Raw genomic sequence first — 20,119 nt, 5'->3', positions numbered from 1 at the left:
CCTTTTCTCATTCGACATACACTTGAGTTGAGTTTAGCCCTGAGACCAGTGTAGCCCCTGTCCATCCCGTCTGTCTGTCCCTAGTCTGTCCATGCCGCACTCCCCAGATCGGCACCACATTTTGAGTGGAGATGGGATTCACCCACTCCACATGACTTCATTTGAATAAATAGTCAATTAAATCCATTTACTGTCCAATCAACACTACACGTAATCACATTATCAGTTGGTTCATCACAATATGCAGCAACCTTCAAATTGACATTTGACCCAAAAGTATCATCTTGTTAAAAACAATTGTGTCAAGTGGAGTGTGGTGAGCCCTCCTCCTTCCTGTCCTGTCTGAGGATAGTGCTGTTGTATGGGGTGACTCCGCTCAGTGCGCTGACCCCCTCTCCTCCGTTTCCAGCACACCCTGACCATTCTACGTCAAACTGGGGGCCTGGGCATCAGCATAGCCGGAGGACAGGGATCCACACCCTACAAGGGGGATGATGAGGTGAGGGCCGAGGACAGCTGTGGAGACCCCTAAATGTACAGATGGATTGTGTCCCAAATTCTCCATATGGAACCAGTGCCCTGGTCAAAATAGTGCACTGCATAGGAAGATGGTATTATTTTGGACACATGCTGGGGACTGATTGAGACTTGTGACTGTGTACTTGTCTTGTCTGTCCCTCAAGGGAATTTTCATCTCCAGGGTGTCTGAAGAGGGCCCTGCAGCGCAGGCTGGGGTCAAAGTGGGAGACAAACTCCTAGAGGTAAAGTGTGTGCATGTGCGTGCTTGATAAGCGTATGGGTGCCCATTCTTATGCCTGTTTGCAGCCATGGTGCATTCATGGTCAAGGTCCATGAACAGGCCTTTTGACTGTAGAGAGAACCATGATCTCCGCTCCCTCCCGCCCTCTCAGGTGAACGGTGTGGTTCTCCAGGGGGCAGAGCACCACACGGCGGTAGAGGCCCTGCGCAGCTCGGGCGCCGCCGTCTCCATGAGCGTCCTCCGGGAGCACATGGTGGAGCCGGAGAATGCCATCACCACCACACCGCTAAGGCCCGAGGACGACTACTTCCCCCAGGAGAGACGGGCCAGTGGCCTTCCCTTCTGCATTGAGGCAGGCTCCCCCGCAGGCTTCCGACACAGGCTGTCTGCCTGCCTGGTCCGCAATGACAAGGGTCTGGGCTTCAGCATTGCCGGGGGCAAAGGCTCCACAGCCTACCGCACGGGGGACATGGTGAGCTGAACACACACACATCCCTAGTGTGTACAGTAGACACTGAGATTCACACACACATCCCTTAATGTACAACAGAGTGGTGTAGAAATATTGGGTGTTGTTCAGACCTGATTAATATTTCATCCTCCTGGTCTTAGTAGTGAAACCCCTTTTGTATGTATGTGGTGTCAGGTTGTCCCACTTCTCAAGTCAACGACACGATACCTCTAACTGCGCTAGCTACAGCATTAGAGGGAGAGTTTAAGATTCAGGATTTGTGGATTTCCTATGTATTTCTGTATTATGCCGAGTCATAGTCTCCCCCCCCTAACCCCTCTAAGGTTTTCTCATTCTGACAACCCATTTTCCAGTTCCAGCGTTTACAGCCATCACCAAGGAGACAGAGATGTGAATAGCGAGCCTTGACACCTGATAGGTCCTGTGTAACTGGGACGGGAGGGGCCAGGGGGTATTTTTGGGCCACTGCATTGGCTACATTCATGGCTACATGTCATGTGCAAACACCGCTCTCAAACACACACACACACAGCTCGGGGAGCCCTTGGAGAGAAACCGAGATGCACACTTATCACTGGAGTCTGTAAGTCTGCCTTTTTCTAGAATGGATGGTATCTCTGTTGAGATGGGTTAGGAGTAGGCCTGCACTTTGTCTGCCCCTGTGCATGATAGTTTAGAATTAAGGAGCTGAACCATAAGTACAACAGTGGAGGCTGCTGAGGGGAGGGTGGCTCATAGTAATGTCTGGAACAGAGCAAATGGAATGGCATCAAACCCATGGAAACCATGCGTTTGATGTATTTCGTATCATTCCACCTCAGCCATTACCATGGGCCTGCCCTCCTCAATTAAGGTGTCACCAACCTCCTGTGAAGTCCATGTACTTAAGTTATTCTTGTGCTGAGATCCTGCCGCATAAATACTACTTAACGAGCCCAAACAAACAATTGAGGGTAGCGGTAGACTAGTGACTGAATAAGACCGCTAGACTATATTAAGTCCTGGCTGGGTGAGGTCATCATTATTGGACATCCCCTGGTAAGCCCTCTCCCAGTGTAGGCTGACTGATTTAACTAGCAGGGGGCATTGCAGACCTGTTGCACCAGACTAAGTCGATAGCTAAAGTCTACGCTTCTTTGTCTGTGACTGGTCAACAGTTGGGATTATTCAATAAAGTCTTTGAAGTCATTCAACGAGAGACTATTTGTTTTCATGCACATTTTTTGTTGTTGAGAATGTCTCTGTCTGGTCGTGGTTTTAAAATGTATGAAATCACATGTAGTATCAACATTTGCTGTGGGAGCTGTAGCCACAGTGATTTGAGCTATCTGATTGGCCAGCGCAGTAGGCACACTTGAATTAGCCACAGCTCTCCTGGTGCGCCGGGAAGGAATACAGCTGTCAGTCTTTCTGGGTAAGTCTCCAAGATCTTCCCACACATGGATTGAACAATATTCGGCCATTATTCTTTTCAATAATATTTTCCAGTAGATTTAAGTCAAAACTTTAACTCTGAACATTAACTTCTTCTTGGTAAGCAACTCCAATGTAGATTTGGCCTTGTGTTTTAGGTTATTGTCCTGCTGAAGTGTGAATTTGTCTCCCAGTGTCTGTTGTAAAGCCAGGTTTTCCTCTAGGATTTTGCCTGTGCTTAGCACCATTCCGTTTATTTTTTTATCCTGAAAAACTCCCCAGTCCTTAACGATTACAAGCATACCCATAACATGATGCAGCCACCACTATGCTCGAAAATATGGATAGTGGTACTCACTAATATGTTTGGGACAAATCCAATGCAACACTTCTTATTCAGGACAAAAAGTGAATTGCTTTGACACATTTTTAGCAGTATTACTTTAGTGCCTTTAGTTGCAAACAGGATGCAATTTTTGGAGTATTTATGTTCCTTCTCACACTGTCAGTTAGGTTATTATTGTGGAGTAACTACAATGTTGATCCATCCTCAGTTTTCTCTGATCACAGCCATCAAACTCTGTAACTGTTCTAAAGTCACTATTTGCATCATGGTGAAATCCCTGAGCGGGTTCCTTCCTCTCCAGCAATTGTTAGGTAGGACGCCTGTATCTTTGTAGTGACTGGGTGTATTGATACACCATCCAAGGTGTAATTAATAACTTCACTATGCTCAAAAGGATATTCAATGTCTGCTTTTGGGAAAAAAATGCTTGGCCATCTACCAATAGGTGCCCTTCTTTGCGAGACAATGGAAAACCTCCCTGGTCTTTGGGGTTGAATTTGTGTTTGAAATGTACTGCTCGACTGAGGGACATTACAGATCATTGTATGTGTGGGGTACAGAGATGATGTAGTCATTCAGAAATCATGTTAAACACTATTATTAAACACTCAGTGAGTCCATGCAACGTATTATGTGACAAGCATATTTTTACTCCTGAACTTATTTAGGCTTGCCATAACAAAGGGGTTAAATATCAAATCAAATCAAATATATTTATAAAGCCGTTCTTACATCAGCTGATGTCCCAAAGTGCTGTACAGAAACCCAGCCTAAAAGCAATGCAGGTGTAGAAGCACGGTGGCTTTACTTCTTGACTCGAGACATTTCAGCTTTTCATTTTTGATTAATTTTGTAAAATTTCAAAATAAATAATTCCACATTGACACTATTGGGTATTGTGTTTAGGCCAGTGACAAAACAATTGAAATGTAATATATTTTAAATTCAGGCTTTAACACCACAAAATGTGAAAAAGTTGAGGGGTGTGAATAATTTCTGATCTCAGTCTCAATTTCATGCACTCATATCAGACACTCATTAGAACCAAGATGATGTGCACAGACATGGGCTTGCATCCCCAATGCCACCCTATTCCCTACATAGTGCACTACTTTTTACCAGTGCCGTATAGTGCACTATATAGGGAATAGGCTGCCATTTAGGACATACACAGGATGACATTATGAACTGACTGACTCTTGTGCCACGTGTCCGTCTCTGCAGGGGATCTACATCTCGCGGATCGCAGAGGGAGGGGCGGCCCACAGAGACTGCACACTCCGAGTAGGGGACAGGGTCATCACCGTGAGTACCCCTCCACTCCTCTGTTTAAGCCCCATGGAGGCATCCCAAATGGCACCCTATCCCTTTTTGACCAGTGCACTATATAGGGAATAGGGTGCTAATTGAGACACCACCCATGTTCTTCTCTTGCTCTCTGGATCAGAGCTCGGTCTGTGTGAACTTCATGCCAAACACACCAACCAAGCACACACACGTTAGATAACGTGGAGAGTAATCTCATCAAACTCACAATAGGGTACATTCAAGCTGCTAACAACCCGTTCCATCTCATCCCAAAGATGCTCTATTGGGTTGAGGTCTGGGGACTGTGCAGGCCACTCAAGTAAACTGAACTCTTATTATTTTTATTTTTGTATTACTTTTGGAAATCTGTTTTCAAGTATTCTCAAGCGTTAGAGGGAGTTTGTATACAAATATAAGCAAGGTTTCAAATGATTGATTTAGTTGCTTGGCTCATTGCACTCTAGCGACTCTTTGTGGCGGTCCGGCCGCCTGCAGGCTGACCTTGGTCGTCAGGTGAACAGTGCTTCTTCCCTACAAATTGCTGTGGCTGGCTTCCGTGTTGAGCGGGTGGGTGTTAAGAAGCACGGTTTGGGGGGGTGGCCATGTTTCAGTGGACGCCTTCGGCCTCCCGAGTCCGTTGGGGAGTTGCAGCGTTGAGACGAGATCGAAATTGGGGAGAAAAAGAGGGTAACATATTTTTTTTAAATGAGTGCACTATGCAGGGAATAGGGTGCCATTTGGGACGCAATCCTAGACTAGCATGACCTTAGCTGACATGTGTGTGACTGACTGCTGGAGCCAAGGTTCCTGCACAGTTCTTCACCATGCCTCTCTTTACTGTGGTTATCATAGTGTTTTTATTATACAATGGCATGGCCTCACCTGCTGACAGAGTGCTGATTCAGAGTGGCACCTCATGCTCATATCCTTGACCATGGCTACAAAGGTAGGGCCTTGATGTGATCGCTCAATAGGTTTTTTTACCAATCCAGTGATTCATTCTATCTTGAGACATTTGCTAACCCCTTAGTTACGTTTGTGTCCTGTGTGAAATAGTGTCCTCTTGTGTGTCTCTACAACTACTACTGTGTTGTTCTCTCATTCTCTGAGTCATAACCGTTTCTCTCTCCCCTGCCTCTTCCCCCTCCTATGTGAGGGAAATCCTAAAATGGCTTCCTGGATGATTCTGTTCCTCTCTGGTCTCTCGGCTTCTCTCTTGCACTTTCGTTCTCTCTCTGCTCTCCGCTCGCTCTCTCTCCCTCTCTGTGAACCTGCTCTCTCACTCCCCCTCTCCCTGCATGGCAACTAATGCTCATTGTATCTCCTTGCCTGTTCGGTGGTGGTGGGTGTTTTGTTGGGTGTGTGGGCGGAGCCTCTGTGGTAACCACATTTATTACCATGGCAGTAGCCGCAGTAAGCTTTTCAGCCAAACGTAAGAGCCGGTACTCTATGGTCAGTGCTGGCTTCTGTTTGTCTCTCGGACACAGCCCGCTTTTTTGTCCCTCACCACTCAGAGGTATCAGGACCTCGTTCTACATTTTAGGAAAGTTTACAGACTGCAGTCCATCCTCAGATGCCCTCTGTAAAGCAAGAGAATAGTTTAAAATGTGTAAAGGACAAGAGCTAGGTCTAGGAAAAGCACTGAGGCTGGAGCTGTAGAAAAGTATTGATAACTCTGTTTGCTGACTCAAGATCAGCCCATTCTTTGGCAGTCCATCAGGGGCGGCAGGGTAGCCTAGTGGTTAGAGCGTTGAACTAGTAACCGAAAGGTTGCAAGTTCAAATCCCCGAGCTGACAAGGTACAAATCTGTCGTTCTGCCCCTGAACAGGCAGTTAACCCACTGTTCCTAGGCCGTCATTGAAAATAAGAATTTGTTCTTAACTGACTTTCCTAGTGACGTTGCTCTCTGTATTTTCAGTGAGCAATCGCAAACGGATGGCATAAACATAAGTCAGATTGGCCAACGTCCAAAATACTGTATAGGTTATTGCATTGACAGGACTTGTAGGACTACTTTCAAGACTTTGGACATTGGAGAAAGGCTTAACATGCAGAAGTTCCTTGCTAGCTTGCCCTCTGCTCCTCCCTTCTCCTTCTCCTCCCTTCTACTTCTCCTCCCTTCTCCTCCCGCCTCCCTTTTTCTGTATGGGTATTGGCTCCTGGTCTCTTCAGATATCACTCACTCACCCACTCTGGCTTACTTTGTTGCTGTACTATATTGAGCAATGATTGAGTTACTTTATTATACAGCTTTATTACACAGCTTTATGGCAACGTGATGTGCTTCTAAACAATAAGGATATGAGTCTAAACCAGGGGTTGGAACCCAAATTATTTTCCAATCGTTTTGTTCTAAACAGAACCACTATTTATTTCATTCCGTTCCACTATTTTGAACAGCAAAATAAAGTTATGAAGCGGTTCTAACCAAAAATAACTCATGGTTTATATTGTTTCTTTCTGTTCCTTTTTAAGCCTCTGAATGTTTATTTATTTATTTAGCTTAAATTTGTTGACAAATGGAATAGAGCAGCTTGTTATGGAGCCGGTAAGCCATGTACATGCATTTGACTGACAAGTGTAGTGGAGGGTGCGACTTGCAACTGAAATTGAGAGTGAGGAGAGCGCTGGGCATGTTGTTATGACATGCGTTATCTATGTTAGGCCCACAGAATTATACCCACAGAATTATATCTAGTGGTAAGTTACCATGATGGAGCATTCAAGCTTCAGATTAACTCACTCACTGAGCGACTTCTATGAAGGAACTTTGAGTGTCTTTGAACTTCAGTGTTTGCTTAACTTAACATTGGACCAGAGCTTGCTCTAGATCATGACTCTCAGTTCCATGACATTACACGTAATACTGCCTAGAGCTATCGAGAGCAAGACCAGAGCTAGTCAACAAGCTAGCAACACCAAAATGAAAACACGTCTTACCTTTTTTGTAGTTAATAAGTCCCATGTGAAACTTGATAACTATAACTCTGTAGCTCAGTTGGTAGAGCATGGCGCTTGTAACGCCAGGGTAGTGGGTTCGATCCCCGGGACCACCCATACATAGAATGTATGCACACATGACTGTAAGTCGCTTTGGATAAAAGCGTCTGCTAAATGGCATATATTATTATATTATTATATTACATAGAAAAAGTTAATCCATTGTTCTCGATTTAAAAATATCTCCCTAGTTTATTAATCATACCTGTAACGTCAGTAGCTACAGTAGACTATGCATGCTTCGGAGGGAAGGGAGAGGCAGGCCTACACAAACACATACACACTGGCAAAGATTTTCAGCTGGCAGGTAGACATTGAAATAAGTTTGAGTGACAGCGATGGCTTTTTTTCTCTTTCTTTTTTGACACTGGACAATATGCCTGAAATGTAACATTTAGTTATTAACCGGTTCCTGTGCTTTTAAAATAAGTTATTTTCCAGAACAGTATATATCACTTTCGTTCTTGGTTCTGTTCTTCAAAAAATGTCATTATTTTCCGGTTTTCTGTTCCCTGAACCGGTTCCAACCCCCGAACACATAGCTCTCTTCCCTCACTGAACCTCTAGTCCTGAGTGTTGCACACTGTGTTTAGTCAGTCAGACTACTGACGCCTGCCCTCATTGGTTGTGCCATTCGATCCAGATCAATGGCGTAGACATGACCGAGGCCAGGCATGACCAGGCAGTAGCGCTGCTTACCGGCACCTCTCCCACCATTGCTCTCCTGGTGGAGCGTGACCAGGCCGAGCCAGGCACCCCAGGGGGCTCCCCGGGCCTGTCCCATGCCCGCACCCACTCCCCCCCACCTCCAGAGCCCTCTGACTCACCCGACCAGGAAGAGGGCAACGACGACTCCAGCCTCTTGCCCCACGGGAGCCAGCCACTGGAGGACGAATACCCCATCGAGGTGAGAAGAAGGGAGCGAACGAAGCGGGTGGAAAATGGTATAGTACTATGTTATATGGGGATAGTGGTAAGTTACCATGATGGAGCATTCAAGCTTCAGATGAACTTTAGTTTTAATACCTTTACATTAGGCTTTTATCTCGAATGCTCTACAGCTCAAGAAAAGATGGTGCAAGGTACGAATGCTTAGTCCTGACATAGCATAATAAACCTAGGATGGTGTAGTGGGGCCCAGGGAAATGCAGCAAGACCTGGAGTCTATTCCATTGACTTAGAGCTTAGGCCTATGTCTTATCTCATACCTGTCTTCAAGTAGATATTGTAGATCCATGGTTAGTTTGTGTTCCTTGTCTAATAGAAGTTATTGACTTAAAGATTGAGTGTATTTGGGACACTGATGTTTTCCCGAATTCCTCTCATATCTCCTGATACTGTATTTGTAGAGCCCATATCGTAGAACTATGTCCCTCAAATGAAACAACACTAGCTTCACTTCCTCTCCTGACAGGAAGTGGTGTTGGTGAAAGCGGGCGGCCCCCTGGGACTGAGCATCGTGGGAGGCAGTGATCACGCCAGTCACCCGTTCGGCATCAACGAGCCTGGCGTCTTCATCTCTAAGGTTTCTCTCTTGCTTCATCTCTCTGTCGCTCTCGGTCTCTCTGTCGCGCTCACTCCCTCTCTCTCATTTTCCCGGGTTTGTGTATTTCACCCTCGCCTGCCTGTGCTAGGTGATCCCCCATGGCTTGGCGTGTCAGAGTGGGCTGCGGGTGGGGGACAGGATACTGGAGGTGAACACCATCGACCTGCGCCACGCCACCCACCAGGAGGCTGTTAAAGCCCTGCTCTCCAACAAGCAGGAGATCCGCATGCTGGTGCGCAGGGACCCCTCGCCTCCCGGGATGGAGGTGACGTCTCTTAAACCCACATGTGTTCACAGAAATAGGCCTACACAGTAGACCCACATACGTGCACACACAGCTTCTGTCCCTTCTCTCACACACACACACACACACACACACACACACACACACACACACACACACACACACACACACACACACACACACACACACACACACACACACACACACACACACACACACCCCAACCAGTCCCATCTCCTGATCTATGTGTCCCAATACAGGAGATAGTGATCCAGAGGCAGCCTGGAGAAAAGCTGGGCATCAGCATCCGCGGCGGTGCCAAGGGCCACGCTGGCAACCCCTTCGACGCCACCGATGAGGGCATTTTCATAACCAAGGTACCTGGAACCCACCTTGTCATTCTATTCCCCTTGGAATACGGCCAATGAATGACCTCCTTTGATATATTGACTCCTCTTAACCCCCCCATCCCTGCATCACCCACTGTAGGTGAGCTCCAGCGGTGCGGCGGCCAGAGATGGCCGTCTGCTTGTGGGAATGCGGATCTTGGAGGTGAGTAACCACAGCCTGCTGGGCATGACCCACACGGAGGCTGTACGCGTGCTCCGCGCCGTGGGAGACACCCTGGTCATGCTGGTGTGTGACGGCTTCGACCCTGGCAACGCTGCCTCTGTAGAGGTGAGGGAAACGGATTAACATCCATTCCGGGTTGAAATTATCTCTAGATACAGAGTAAGATCCAAATCGGACGTCATGTTAATAGCGCGTCTTTGTTTAATCTCAGGCGTCACCGGGCATCATTGCCAACCCGTTTGCCACAGGCATCGTGCGTAAGAACAGCATGGAGAGCATCTCCTCTATAGACCGAGACCTGAGTCCCGAGGAGATGGACATCCTACAGAAGGTGAGAATAATATGACACACAGCCAGTGTGAGGGTCTGCACTCAGGCTTCAGTGGATGGTGTCCGGTGCTTGGGAGAAAAACCTGAGTGTAGAATTACGTTGGTACTCGCACTCAACCCAACGAGGCCGAGAAGCTAAAATATACTTAATTTAATCCATGCTCGAAAGAATAACAAAAACTGTTAGTGCAAAGTGAAGAAAAAAATAAGCATACGTTTCAACTACACACACACTCACACACACAGACTCTCTCTCACACACACACACACACACACACACACACACACACACACACACACACACACACACACACACACACACACACACACACACACACACACACACACACACACACACACACACAGACTCTCTCTCTCACACACACACACACACACACACACACACACACACACACACACACACACACACACACACACACACACACACACACACACACACACACACACACATACTAAACACAGGGGAAAACGGAGTAGATCACTTTTTTTTTTGACCTAAAATCTATTTCCTAGGAGGTGGAGATGGTGCGAGAGACGTCCCAGTGGGAGAGAGAAGAGATGGAGAAGGTGGTGAGTGAGACTATGTAGCCAAGTCCTACCTCGCATGCTCTTTCTGCTACTGTGGCAAATAAACAGAGCCCTTTTCTAATGTGTGTGGGTTCTATCCTTTCTCTCCCTTTCTCTCTTTTCTTCTATCCTTTCTCTGCCTCCCCCCACCCTCCTCCTTCCCCTCATAATGTCTGGGTCGTCCATACACCACTCCCATCTCCACTCACCCCACCTCCACTTTATTCCTCCATCTCGTTTGTCTTTTATCCCATTTCACCTGCATTCATGTCATCCCCTGTTTTCCATTATCTGTGTGGCTGGGTGTCCTCCCCTCCCCTGTCCTCTCTGTGAAGGAGCGCATGCGCTTGGAGCGTGAGGAGGATACTCGCCTGCTAGAAGAGGAGACCGAGGTGAGACCGGTACCCCCTGGGCCTCAGTCTTCAGCTCAACCAACTGCCTCCCTGTCAGAGGGAGGACAGCTCCAGAGGATTTTACTATAGCCTCTGAGATGTTTTGCAACCTGTTGCGCTTCAATGCATATTTATGTAATGATGAAGTTACTTCCTTAAAGAGTGACACATGAGAGGGAAGTAGTTTTCCCCCACTATGTCTGACACTCCACCCTCTTCCCCTTTCCCTCAGAACCTGGGCACTGGGCCTCTGAAACTGGACTACCGGACGCTGGCCGCCTTGCCCACCACCGCTCTCCAGAAGGTCAACAGGGTAAGTAAGAAATATATAGGAATTAGTTTACTTGAAAGGTAACTCTTATAGAAGACCTCTTATAAGACCTGTGAACCTTGACTAAGGCTGTGAAATGCCTGGAATTGTCTGCTGACTATCTTGGAAATGGTCCCTTTGGGCCCAGAATAGAACTCCCTGTGGAATCCACCCTGTTTATCTCCCGGGAAACCCTCTGTGGCCAGAGGCCAAGCAGGTGCCTCTGGAGGCTAGGGCGAGAATGTGACCCCCCCCCCCATCCCCTCCCGATGTTCACAACCCTGACTCCTGCCTTCCTCACCAACGCCTTGGGCCCAAAGAATCGATTGCCTCTACAATGGAATGGAACCATTCCATTCACTTCTGTGATATGATGAGATGCTACATTCCAAAACAAGCTCCATTTGTTTCATCATGCACGCCATGTCAATGGATCCGTCTACCTTGGCTTGAAGACATCGTTTCAAGAAGAAACTGAGATGAATCGAAGGGTGAGGACACAAGAAAAACTGAAGGCTGCCTTTCACATAATTAGCTGGAATGCTGGATGGAGGGAAATGTTTCAGTAAAAAGCACCGAATTCGCTGGACTGATTGGAGGAGGTGGGTAAGGGGGAACAGCTGGCCGTTATATTAAACTTAGGATAGGAGGGGAGTGGGAGGGGTGCAGACGAGAGGGAGGGAGAGTGTCCCAATGTGTGGGCTCTATCAGTCAGTCAGTCAGTGTCCCTGGAAGAGTTTGGAGCTACCCTGGTCCCTACCCTGCACCCCTGGTCCCAACAGCCTACAGTGAGTATAGGGACAGCGCCAGGCAGGGCAACTGGGCTGGGCTCTTCTGTCTTTCTTGCACGTTTCCTTCCTTCATTTATGTATTAATGTATTCTACCGTCATTGTGTCAATTCTATATTCTAGCTACATGTGTGAACAGCAGCCATTTTTGCTAAAGCTGTAAATTACCAAGGATTTATGAGCTGACATAAAGACATTAGGCCGCTCTCGTACCTGTCACCGTTTTAGGGTCTTGCATAGATGCATGTACATGAGGCTACAATTTGTGTCAATATTGTAGTTTTTTTCCCAAGCTTAGTTTGTATTAGGGGTCTTTATTGTATTTTGAGCTGTTTGTTAGCTATTTATTTGATCTTAATGCAACAGTGGTTAGACCTATAAGAGCTACTACTAGGCCATGGGGCTTTTCTGGGAGTGCTTACCCTATATATATATTGCCTGCAGCTGTTCTTGCATTATGGCTGTGCATTAGAGTTAGAATGAGGACCCCTGGGTTCCATGACCTGTGTACCCAGGATGATTACCAGTGGTTCTTGTCATGACTCCCTGAGATTTTTCCTATCGAAATATGTTGGATTTTCATTTTTTGCGATCATTTTAATCCCCGTCTATAGTTTATTTTTATCATAATGTTTATCTGCGATATTCTGACAGCTGAAGTTTGGTCATGTTACGGTATGTAATCATAGTATCTAAGGTATGTAGCAAGTCATATGAAGAAACATGCGTCTTGGCATGAGAAGGGAGCGGTAGGCAGGGATGTGTCGTGATGAACCACACTTGGCTCCCACCCTTCACCCAGGCCTTCTGGGTAAAGTTAGTCTCACCTTGTTGGCATGTTGATCGTCTTTCTTGCACCTCCCCTCCTCCCTCAGGCCTCCAGCCGTAGCCCAGCTGTCCTCGACAGTCTTCTGAGCCTGTGCCAAAAGGGTACTGGTTCACATACCACCCCACCAGGGTTTCCGTTAGCCAGTAATTGACAGATAAAAATGAAAAAATGAAAAGCCAATAAAAAAACATTGCGGGCCAAATTGACTTCAAAATAATGCTTTTTATTCATTGATGGAAATATTAGTTGATGGAAATGCATTTGACAGTCATGCTTATCAGCCTGTGTATTTGTTATTTATCGCACACGCCTATTTTGAGGGGAATATCGCTTGTCAGACCGCTAGAGTTGCTGCTGCAGCTTCTCAACTCGTTGCTGCTGGAGAGAAATGTGCCGATGCTCAGTCATTGCGCAACAAATGTAACTACAATTACATGTTAAAAACAGAGCTTCTCTATATTTATTTTTTCTCACCTGGTAATTGAAGCGCGCCTCCCTTTCACCCGACAGGTTTATAGGCAATGATAAGCAGGTCACCCACCACTTTACAATGTGAGCATTTTGAAAACATTTACTTAATTTGTTTGAAACCTGGTTGTTTTACTTCGTATATTATAAGGCATGCCTTGGGCGGCAGGTAGCCTAGTGGTTAGAGCGTTGGACTGGTAACCGAAAGGTTGCAAAATCGAATCCCCGAGCTGACAAGGTAAAAATCTGTCATTCTGCCCCTGAACAAGGCAGTTAACCCACTGTTCCTAGACCGTCATTGAAAATAAGAATAGTTAAATAAAGGTCAAATAAAATAAATAAAAATGACCTTGCTTCAAAGTAGCCGAGGCAAAATCCCACCATAGAAATGTGGAGGCAATTATTTTATGAAGACTTCCTCACAGGCCACTGAAACCAGCATTTCTCTCCTGTTCTGTTGGTTTTCAACTTTCTTTCGTTGTCTAGAAGCCAAAGGCACAATCCTAGTCATATTAGCAGCCCATCCTAGTTGTTGCATCTTTAGATTCCCCCTCTTTCTAAGTTTCTAACAGATTTTCATCTCTGTCACTTAAGAAAACCGCTCGCAAATTGCATTTTGGAAAATGTTTGAAAATTAGGTTTTATTAGCTGCTTCATTACAGGAGTTGCATGTTCTGTTAAGATGAATTACCATAATCTTAACTCAGCAAAAAAAGAAACGTCCCTTTTTCAGGAACCTGTCTTTAAAAGATCATTCGTAAATGTCCAAACAACTTCACAGTTCTTCATTCTAAAGGGTTTAAACACTGTTTCCCATGCTTGTTCAATGAACCATAAAAAATTAATGAACATGCACCTGTGGAACGGTCGTTAAGACACTAACAGTTTACGGACTGTAGGCAATTAAGGTCCCAGTTATGAAAACGTAAGACACTAAAGAGGCCTTTCTACTGATTCTGAAAAACATCAAAAGAAAGATGCCCAGGGTCCTTGCTCAGGAGGCATGAGGACTGTAGATGTGGCCAGGGAAATAAAGTGCAACGTCCGTACTGTGTGAAGCCTAAGACAGTGCTACAGGGAGACAGGATGGACAGCTGATCGTCCTCGCAGTGGCAGACCACGTGTGACAACATCTGCACAGGATTGGTACATCCGAACATCACACCTGCGGGACAGGTACAGGAAGGCAACAACAACTGCCCGAGTTACACCAGGATGCAAAATCCATCAATCAGTGCTCAGACGGTCCGCAATAGGCTGAGAGGGGCTGGACTGAGGGCTTGCAGGCCTGTTGTAAAGGCAGGTCCTCACCAGACATCACCAGCAACAACGTCGCCTATGGGCACAAACCCACCGTCGCTGGACCAGACAGGACTGGCAAAAAGTCCGCTTCACTGATGAGTCGCGGTTTTGTTTCACCAGGAGTTTATGGTTGGATTCGCGTTTATCTTCGAAGGAATGAGCATTACACTGAGGCCTGTACTCTGGAGAGGGATCGATTTGGAGGTGGAGGGTCCGTCATGGTATGGGGCGGTGTGTCACAGCATCATCTGACTGAGCTTGTTGTCATTGCAGGCAATATCAATGCTGTGCGTTGCAGGGAAGACATCCTCCTCCCTCATGTGGTACCCTTCCTGCAGTCTCATCCTGACATGACCCTCCAGCATGACAATGCCACCAGCCATACTGCTCGTTCTGTGTGTGATTTCCTGAAAGGTAGGAATGTCAGTGTCCTGCCATGGCCAGCGAAGAGCCCGGATCTCAATCCCATTGAGCATGCCTGGGACCTGTTGGATCGGAGGGTGAGGGCTAGGGCCATTCCGCCCAGTAATGCCTGAGAACTTGCAGGTGCCTTGGTGGAAGAGTGGGGTAACATCTCACTGCAAGAACTGGCAAAACTGGTGCAATCCATGAGGAGATGCACTGCAGTACGTAATGCATATTGTGGCCATACCAGATACTGACTGTTACTTTTGATTTTGACCCTCCCTTTGTTCAGGGACACATTATGTTAGTCACATGTCTGTGGAACTTGTTCAGTTTATCTCAGTTGTTGAATCTTATGTTCTCACAAATATTTACACATGTTAAGTTTGCTGAAAATAAACGCAGTTGACAGTGAGAGGACGTTTCTTTTATTTTGGTGAGTTTAAAAGTGATTTCTGCCATTCTAAGCACCTAGGGTGGAAGCCTTAATGGGTTACGCACCCAATGCATATGGGTCTGGTAAATTTAAATCTTCCTGGTCATGTTGTCAGGCGACACATTTTCCTAATAGAAACTCTACGCCCCACTGACCTCTGTACTATAGGCCACATTTAACCACCATGTCCGACACCAGCACTACTATGTGTCACAGTTCACGACTGCATGTATTCTTAGTGACACTATTTGGATTGTCACGACATGTCAAGGCCGTGTCTTGGAATGCACGGTCAATGTAGAACAATGTAGTTCTGAAGACACTAAGCCTCGTCCCACTTTAAGCCCTAGCATTTTTGGCACATTTGAGTTCAAATCCAACCTGGTCGCAGTGGAACGCTCTCTGGGACTCACAATCTTCTGCTGTGTCACTTGGTTGAAGAATATTTGTTTTACTGCATCAAGTTAGTTTCTTATCCAAGGGCCTTATCTGAGGTTTTGTGGGGTATTGTGTCTTGTCATGTTGTGCTTCTTTAAAATTAACTCTCTCCTATCTCATATGTGGAGTGTATTGAGGCCTGATTTGTAAGTGTAAGGAGTGGACTGAAGCCTAAGAGTCTAGTGCTGTCTAACTGTACTGATAGTGTGAGTTATTTAAGGCTGGGGCCCAGGCAGGGCAGGCTACTGTTCTGGTTATGTGAGCGTAACTAGAGGGATAGACCACCATTTAATACTTCTGGTATGATGACTTATCTATCTGCCAAGCTCCTCCTTCACAGATTAAAGGAACTGTCAGGTGGGCTCGGCTCCTCCGTTACCCACTCAAATCCCTTCAACATTAGAGAAGTTTTGCGTACGAACTGGACGGTAGGCATTTGAGATGTGTGTAGGGTTGAAACATTTCGATAACTTTCCCAAAATTCCCTGGTTTCCCAGAAATTCCGAATCAGGAGGAGGGAATAAGCAGGAAACCGAGGGAATCCTCCAACCAGAATTTCTGGAGATTTTGGGAAAGTTTTGAAACTCTCGTGGTGACAGTACTTTGGGTTTTGTGTGTGATTTTGCTCTGATCTGGCCAGCATTTTTTTAGCTCTTCTCCACACGGCTCCCTATTTCTCTCTCGTGTATTTATCGGTCTCCATCCTCAAGTCATCCAGTATGTCTCCCATTTCTTAACATGTAGCGATCTGTGTCCATCCTCATGTCCTCCAGTGTCTCCCATTTCTTAACATGTAGCGATCTGTCTCCATCTCTTTTTATGTAGCTTGTGCTGCATTATAAATGCAACAACAAAACATTATTTATAAAAAACACTATATATATTTATATATATTGTTTTTGAATACAGTAATTTGCTAATTAGCATGATTGCTTTACTTTTATGTTTATGGTTGATGCAGCTTGTTTGCCATTAGCCAATCACTGTTCTCAACAAGTTCAAAGCACATGAATGCACACAACTCGTTTCTCCCAATTTCTAAGTATTTATTTCAGAGTTTCCCCTTTTTGGACATATCTGGACATCACCTACTATTCTGTTTTTTTCCCTCTCTCCCCCTCTGAGTTTAATCTGCATCCCTCTCCTTTCAGATTTGAGTTTTCCCTTTTCCTTCTCTTACCATTTGTCTCACTGTGCCTCCTTTTTCTCTCTCTCCCTCTCTCTCTCGCTCTCAGTTATCTCCTTCTGTCAGTGTCACTGCCCCCATGGAGGCCCCCATTCAGGCCCAATGTTCTTTCAACTTAGAGCCCCTGGGTTTTGACCTGGGGCAGCCCCCCACCTCCCTCTTCCCTCTTCCCCATGCTCTACCTCAGTCTGGCCCCATTATGAACACAGAGGCAGGGCCCCTCTACATGTCCCAGCACTCTCCCAGTCCCTTGATAACCGCCTCCAATCAAGGAGCAGCTAGACAAGAAGCCCTGCCTACTGGTGAAGACGAGGAGGTGGTGGTTCTGGTGGACTCCCAGCCAATCAACTTCACCGAGAACCCCTTCCTGGTGGCCAATCGCAGGGGCAAAGGGTGCCCCCCCTCTGAGCGCATCCTCTCAGGGCCTCCTGTGGGCTACGGGAGTGCGGGCAAACTGCAGCCCTGGTTATTCAGCAAGGCAAGCAGCCTGCCTGCCTGCGTATGTGGGTTTGAGCCAGCATGGTGTGTGGCACTGTGGCCTGGTTTAGGATTAGGAGTTCCTTTTGTCTGTGTGCCAATATAACATGTTTCAGCCAAGATGTTATAAGGTAGAATGTATGTTATGTGTTTCATTTTTCCATTGTAACAACCGTTAGGCTTACAACCTGATCTGCCTTATTTTTATTGAGTTCCTCCCTGTAGCAAAGGATACACACTTGTGCGCTTGTATGACATAATCATTGCCAATCAAACACTGCCAGCCAGGATGACTTGAATGACCAAGATGTGTGAAGTCACCTGTTTTGACGGATGTCTCCTTCACTAACCCTTTGAAAATAAATAGCCATGAGCATGTGACCGCTGGAATTGAGATGGAGAAATCTCCTGCTATGAATGAGTCCGGGGTAAATCCATTTGAAATCAATCACTTTTTGACAGCATCCCTTTTGATTCAAACAAAACTGTCCATACATGTTTTCCCATGGAAGAAGTGATCAGAATGTGACTTTTTGAACATGAATGCCAAAACATTCAGAAAATAAAGCTGCTCAAATTGAACCCATTTTGCATACCCCACAATACCATGAGACATCCATGTCTTCCTCACTGAAAAAGATAAACGGTTGAGTTTGATATAATTTAAAAGCTTACTAACTGTTGTCAAACTATTTTTATTAGTTAACGTCAATTATCTACAAAAGTGTAAACTGTTTTTTTTTTTGTATTCTCATATGTTGTAGTTTAGACCCTATTTTACATAATCCAAGGTTGTGTCCAAGGTCCCTCCATCGGTTGAGACGACATGTTCCTGAATACAGGGTGGGTGTCGTTTCAATCATAGAAATGGAATGAATAGATTGGACCTATCCCTTCATACCACTGCTATTTAGCTGGTACGCCATTGAACTGTTTATTGTATTGACATTGTAACTTCTACCACAAAGATGACTGCAGGGGCACCCATCGTCGAATGTCAATTTAAATGGTCATGTCTAATCTGTTTCCATGATTTCAACAGATATTCCCATTCAAGTCCGCATTCTCTGACATGTGGACCTCCAACCAGTTTTGTGGTACCATTTGACAGTTGAAAGTTCAAATGTAGTCCCATTTATCAGCAAGAACATAACACCCACCCTGTATTCAAGAGCATGCAGTGTCTCAACCGATGGAGGGCACAACACCAAAACCTTAGATTATGTTAAATAATGTGAATATGAAAAAAATAAGTTTACACGTTTAGATAATTGATGTACGATGTTAAACGGCCACAATGTTTTCCAGAAATTATGAAATAGTTTAACTACCCTTTTTGTAAGCTTTTAAATGATATCAATCGCAGCCGTTTATATTTTCCAGTGATGAAGATGTCATAAGGTGAATGCACCAATTTGTAAGTCGCTCTGGATAAGAGCGTCTGCTAAATGACTTAAATGTAAATGTAAATGAAGACATGGATCTCTCATGCCCTGGTGGGGTATGCAAAATGGGTCAACTTTGAGCACCTTTAATTTCTGAATATTTTGGCATTCATGTCCAAACATGACTTTTACATGTGTACTGTTATTTGCTGCACCAGTAGGGTAGCAAAAATCTGGTAACTTTCCCAAAAGTCCCATTTTTTTCCCCAGAAATCCTGGTCTGAAGATTTCCAGAATAAGCAGGAAATCTGGAATTTTGCAACCTTACCAATAATAATAACCTGCTTACTCCACAGAGAGTGGAGTTGGTGTATGATGGGACAGCTGCTAAATCTCTCCCCATCTCTCTTTGTCTGTCTGTGTATTCTCAGGCGCCCTCCACCGAGCCCCCCAGGACAGACAGTCCCATTAGAGACGCCCCCTACTCACCAACCACACAACCGGTATGTCCACCCCACCCCAACAACAGCCCTCCTTTCACATCCTCCTTTAAAGTCCCCTCATTCACACCTCTGCTTTCACAGCACCTATATTTGTTCTCTTTTGACATAATCCACTTCAGAGAGGGTAAATGTAGTGTACCTGCTGGTTCTTCCTCCTCCTCCCTCCTTCCCCACCTCACATCCCTCCCTCCCTCACATCCCTCCCTCCCTCCCTAGCCCAGTGCTCATCCCTCCACCAGCTCCCTGTGTGCAGACAAGGAGATCTTTTTGGTCTTTTACCAAATAGGGCTATCTTCTGTCACAACACAATTGATTGGCTCAAACGCAATTAAGAAGGAAAGAAATTCCACAAATGAACTTTCAACAAGGCACACCTGTAAATTGAAATGCATTCCAGGTTACTACCTTATGAAGCTGGTTGAGAGAATGCCAAGAGTGCAAAGCTGTCAAGGCAAAGGGTGGCTACTTTGAAGAATCTCAAATATAATATATTTTGATTTGACACTTTTTTGATTATTACATGATACCATATGTGTTATTTCATAGTTCTGATGTCTTCACTATTATTCTACAATGTAGAAAATAGTACAAAAAAAAACCTTGAACGAGTAGGTGTGT

The 20,119-nt window shown here is 45.6% G+C and overlaps 1 protein-coding gene across 14 annotated transcripts in view; it reads left to right on the top strand.

Annotated features, from left to right (window-relative positions):
* The window catches only part of LOC123991056 (protein scribble homolog), a 122,887-nt gene that overhangs the window by 82,646 nt on the left and 20,122 nt on the right, over positions 1 to 20,119 (top strand). For 10 of the 14 annotated variants that reach the window (XR_006830749.1, XM_046292203.1, XM_046292205.1 and 7 more), the window contains 15 exons: positions 410 to 499; positions 684 to 761; positions 912 to 1,232; positions 4,216 to 4,296; positions 7,944 to 8,207; positions 8,715 to 8,825; positions 8,935 to 9,111; positions 9,351 to 9,467; positions 9,580 to 9,768; positions 9,875 to 9,994; positions 10,528 to 10,584; positions 10,917 to 10,973; positions 11,206 to 11,286; positions 17,186 to 17,614; positions 19,430 to 19,501. Coding sequence is in view for 13 of the 14 variants with exons in the window: in XM_046292203.1 (XP_046148159.1) it covers positions 410 to 499; positions 684 to 761; positions 912 to 1,232; positions 4,216 to 4,296; positions 7,944 to 8,207; positions 8,715 to 8,825; positions 8,935 to 9,111; positions 9,351 to 9,467; positions 9,580 to 9,768; positions 9,875 to 9,994; positions 10,528 to 10,584; positions 10,917 to 10,973; positions 11,206 to 11,286; positions 17,186 to 17,614; positions 19,430 to 19,501 (2,244 nt within the window). In the remaining variant the exon portion in view is untranslated. The remainder of the gene's footprint in view (positions 1 to 409; positions 500 to 683; positions 762 to 911; positions 1,233 to 4,215; positions 4,297 to 7,943; positions 8,208 to 8,714; positions 8,826 to 8,934; positions 9,112 to 9,350; positions 9,468 to 9,579; positions 9,769 to 9,874; positions 9,995 to 10,527; positions 10,585 to 10,916; positions 10,974 to 11,205; positions 11,287 to 17,185; positions 17,615 to 19,429; positions 19,502 to 20,119) is intronic. The other 4 variants (XM_046292214.1, XM_046292215.1, XM_046292204.1 and 1 more) reach the window with 3 other exon arrangements.

Source organism: Oncorhynchus gorbuscha, linkage group LG12, assembly GCF_021184085.1.
Source record: "Oncorhynchus gorbuscha isolate QuinsamMale2020 ecotype Even-year linkage group LG12, OgorEven_v1.0, whole genome shotgun sequence".
NCBI classification, from domain to species: domain Eukaryota; kingdom Metazoa; phylum Chordata; class Actinopteri; order Salmoniformes; family Salmonidae; genus Oncorhynchus; species Oncorhynchus gorbuscha.
Note: the sequence above shows the minus strand (reverse complement) of the source record. Positions and strands in the feature narration are given on the sequence as shown.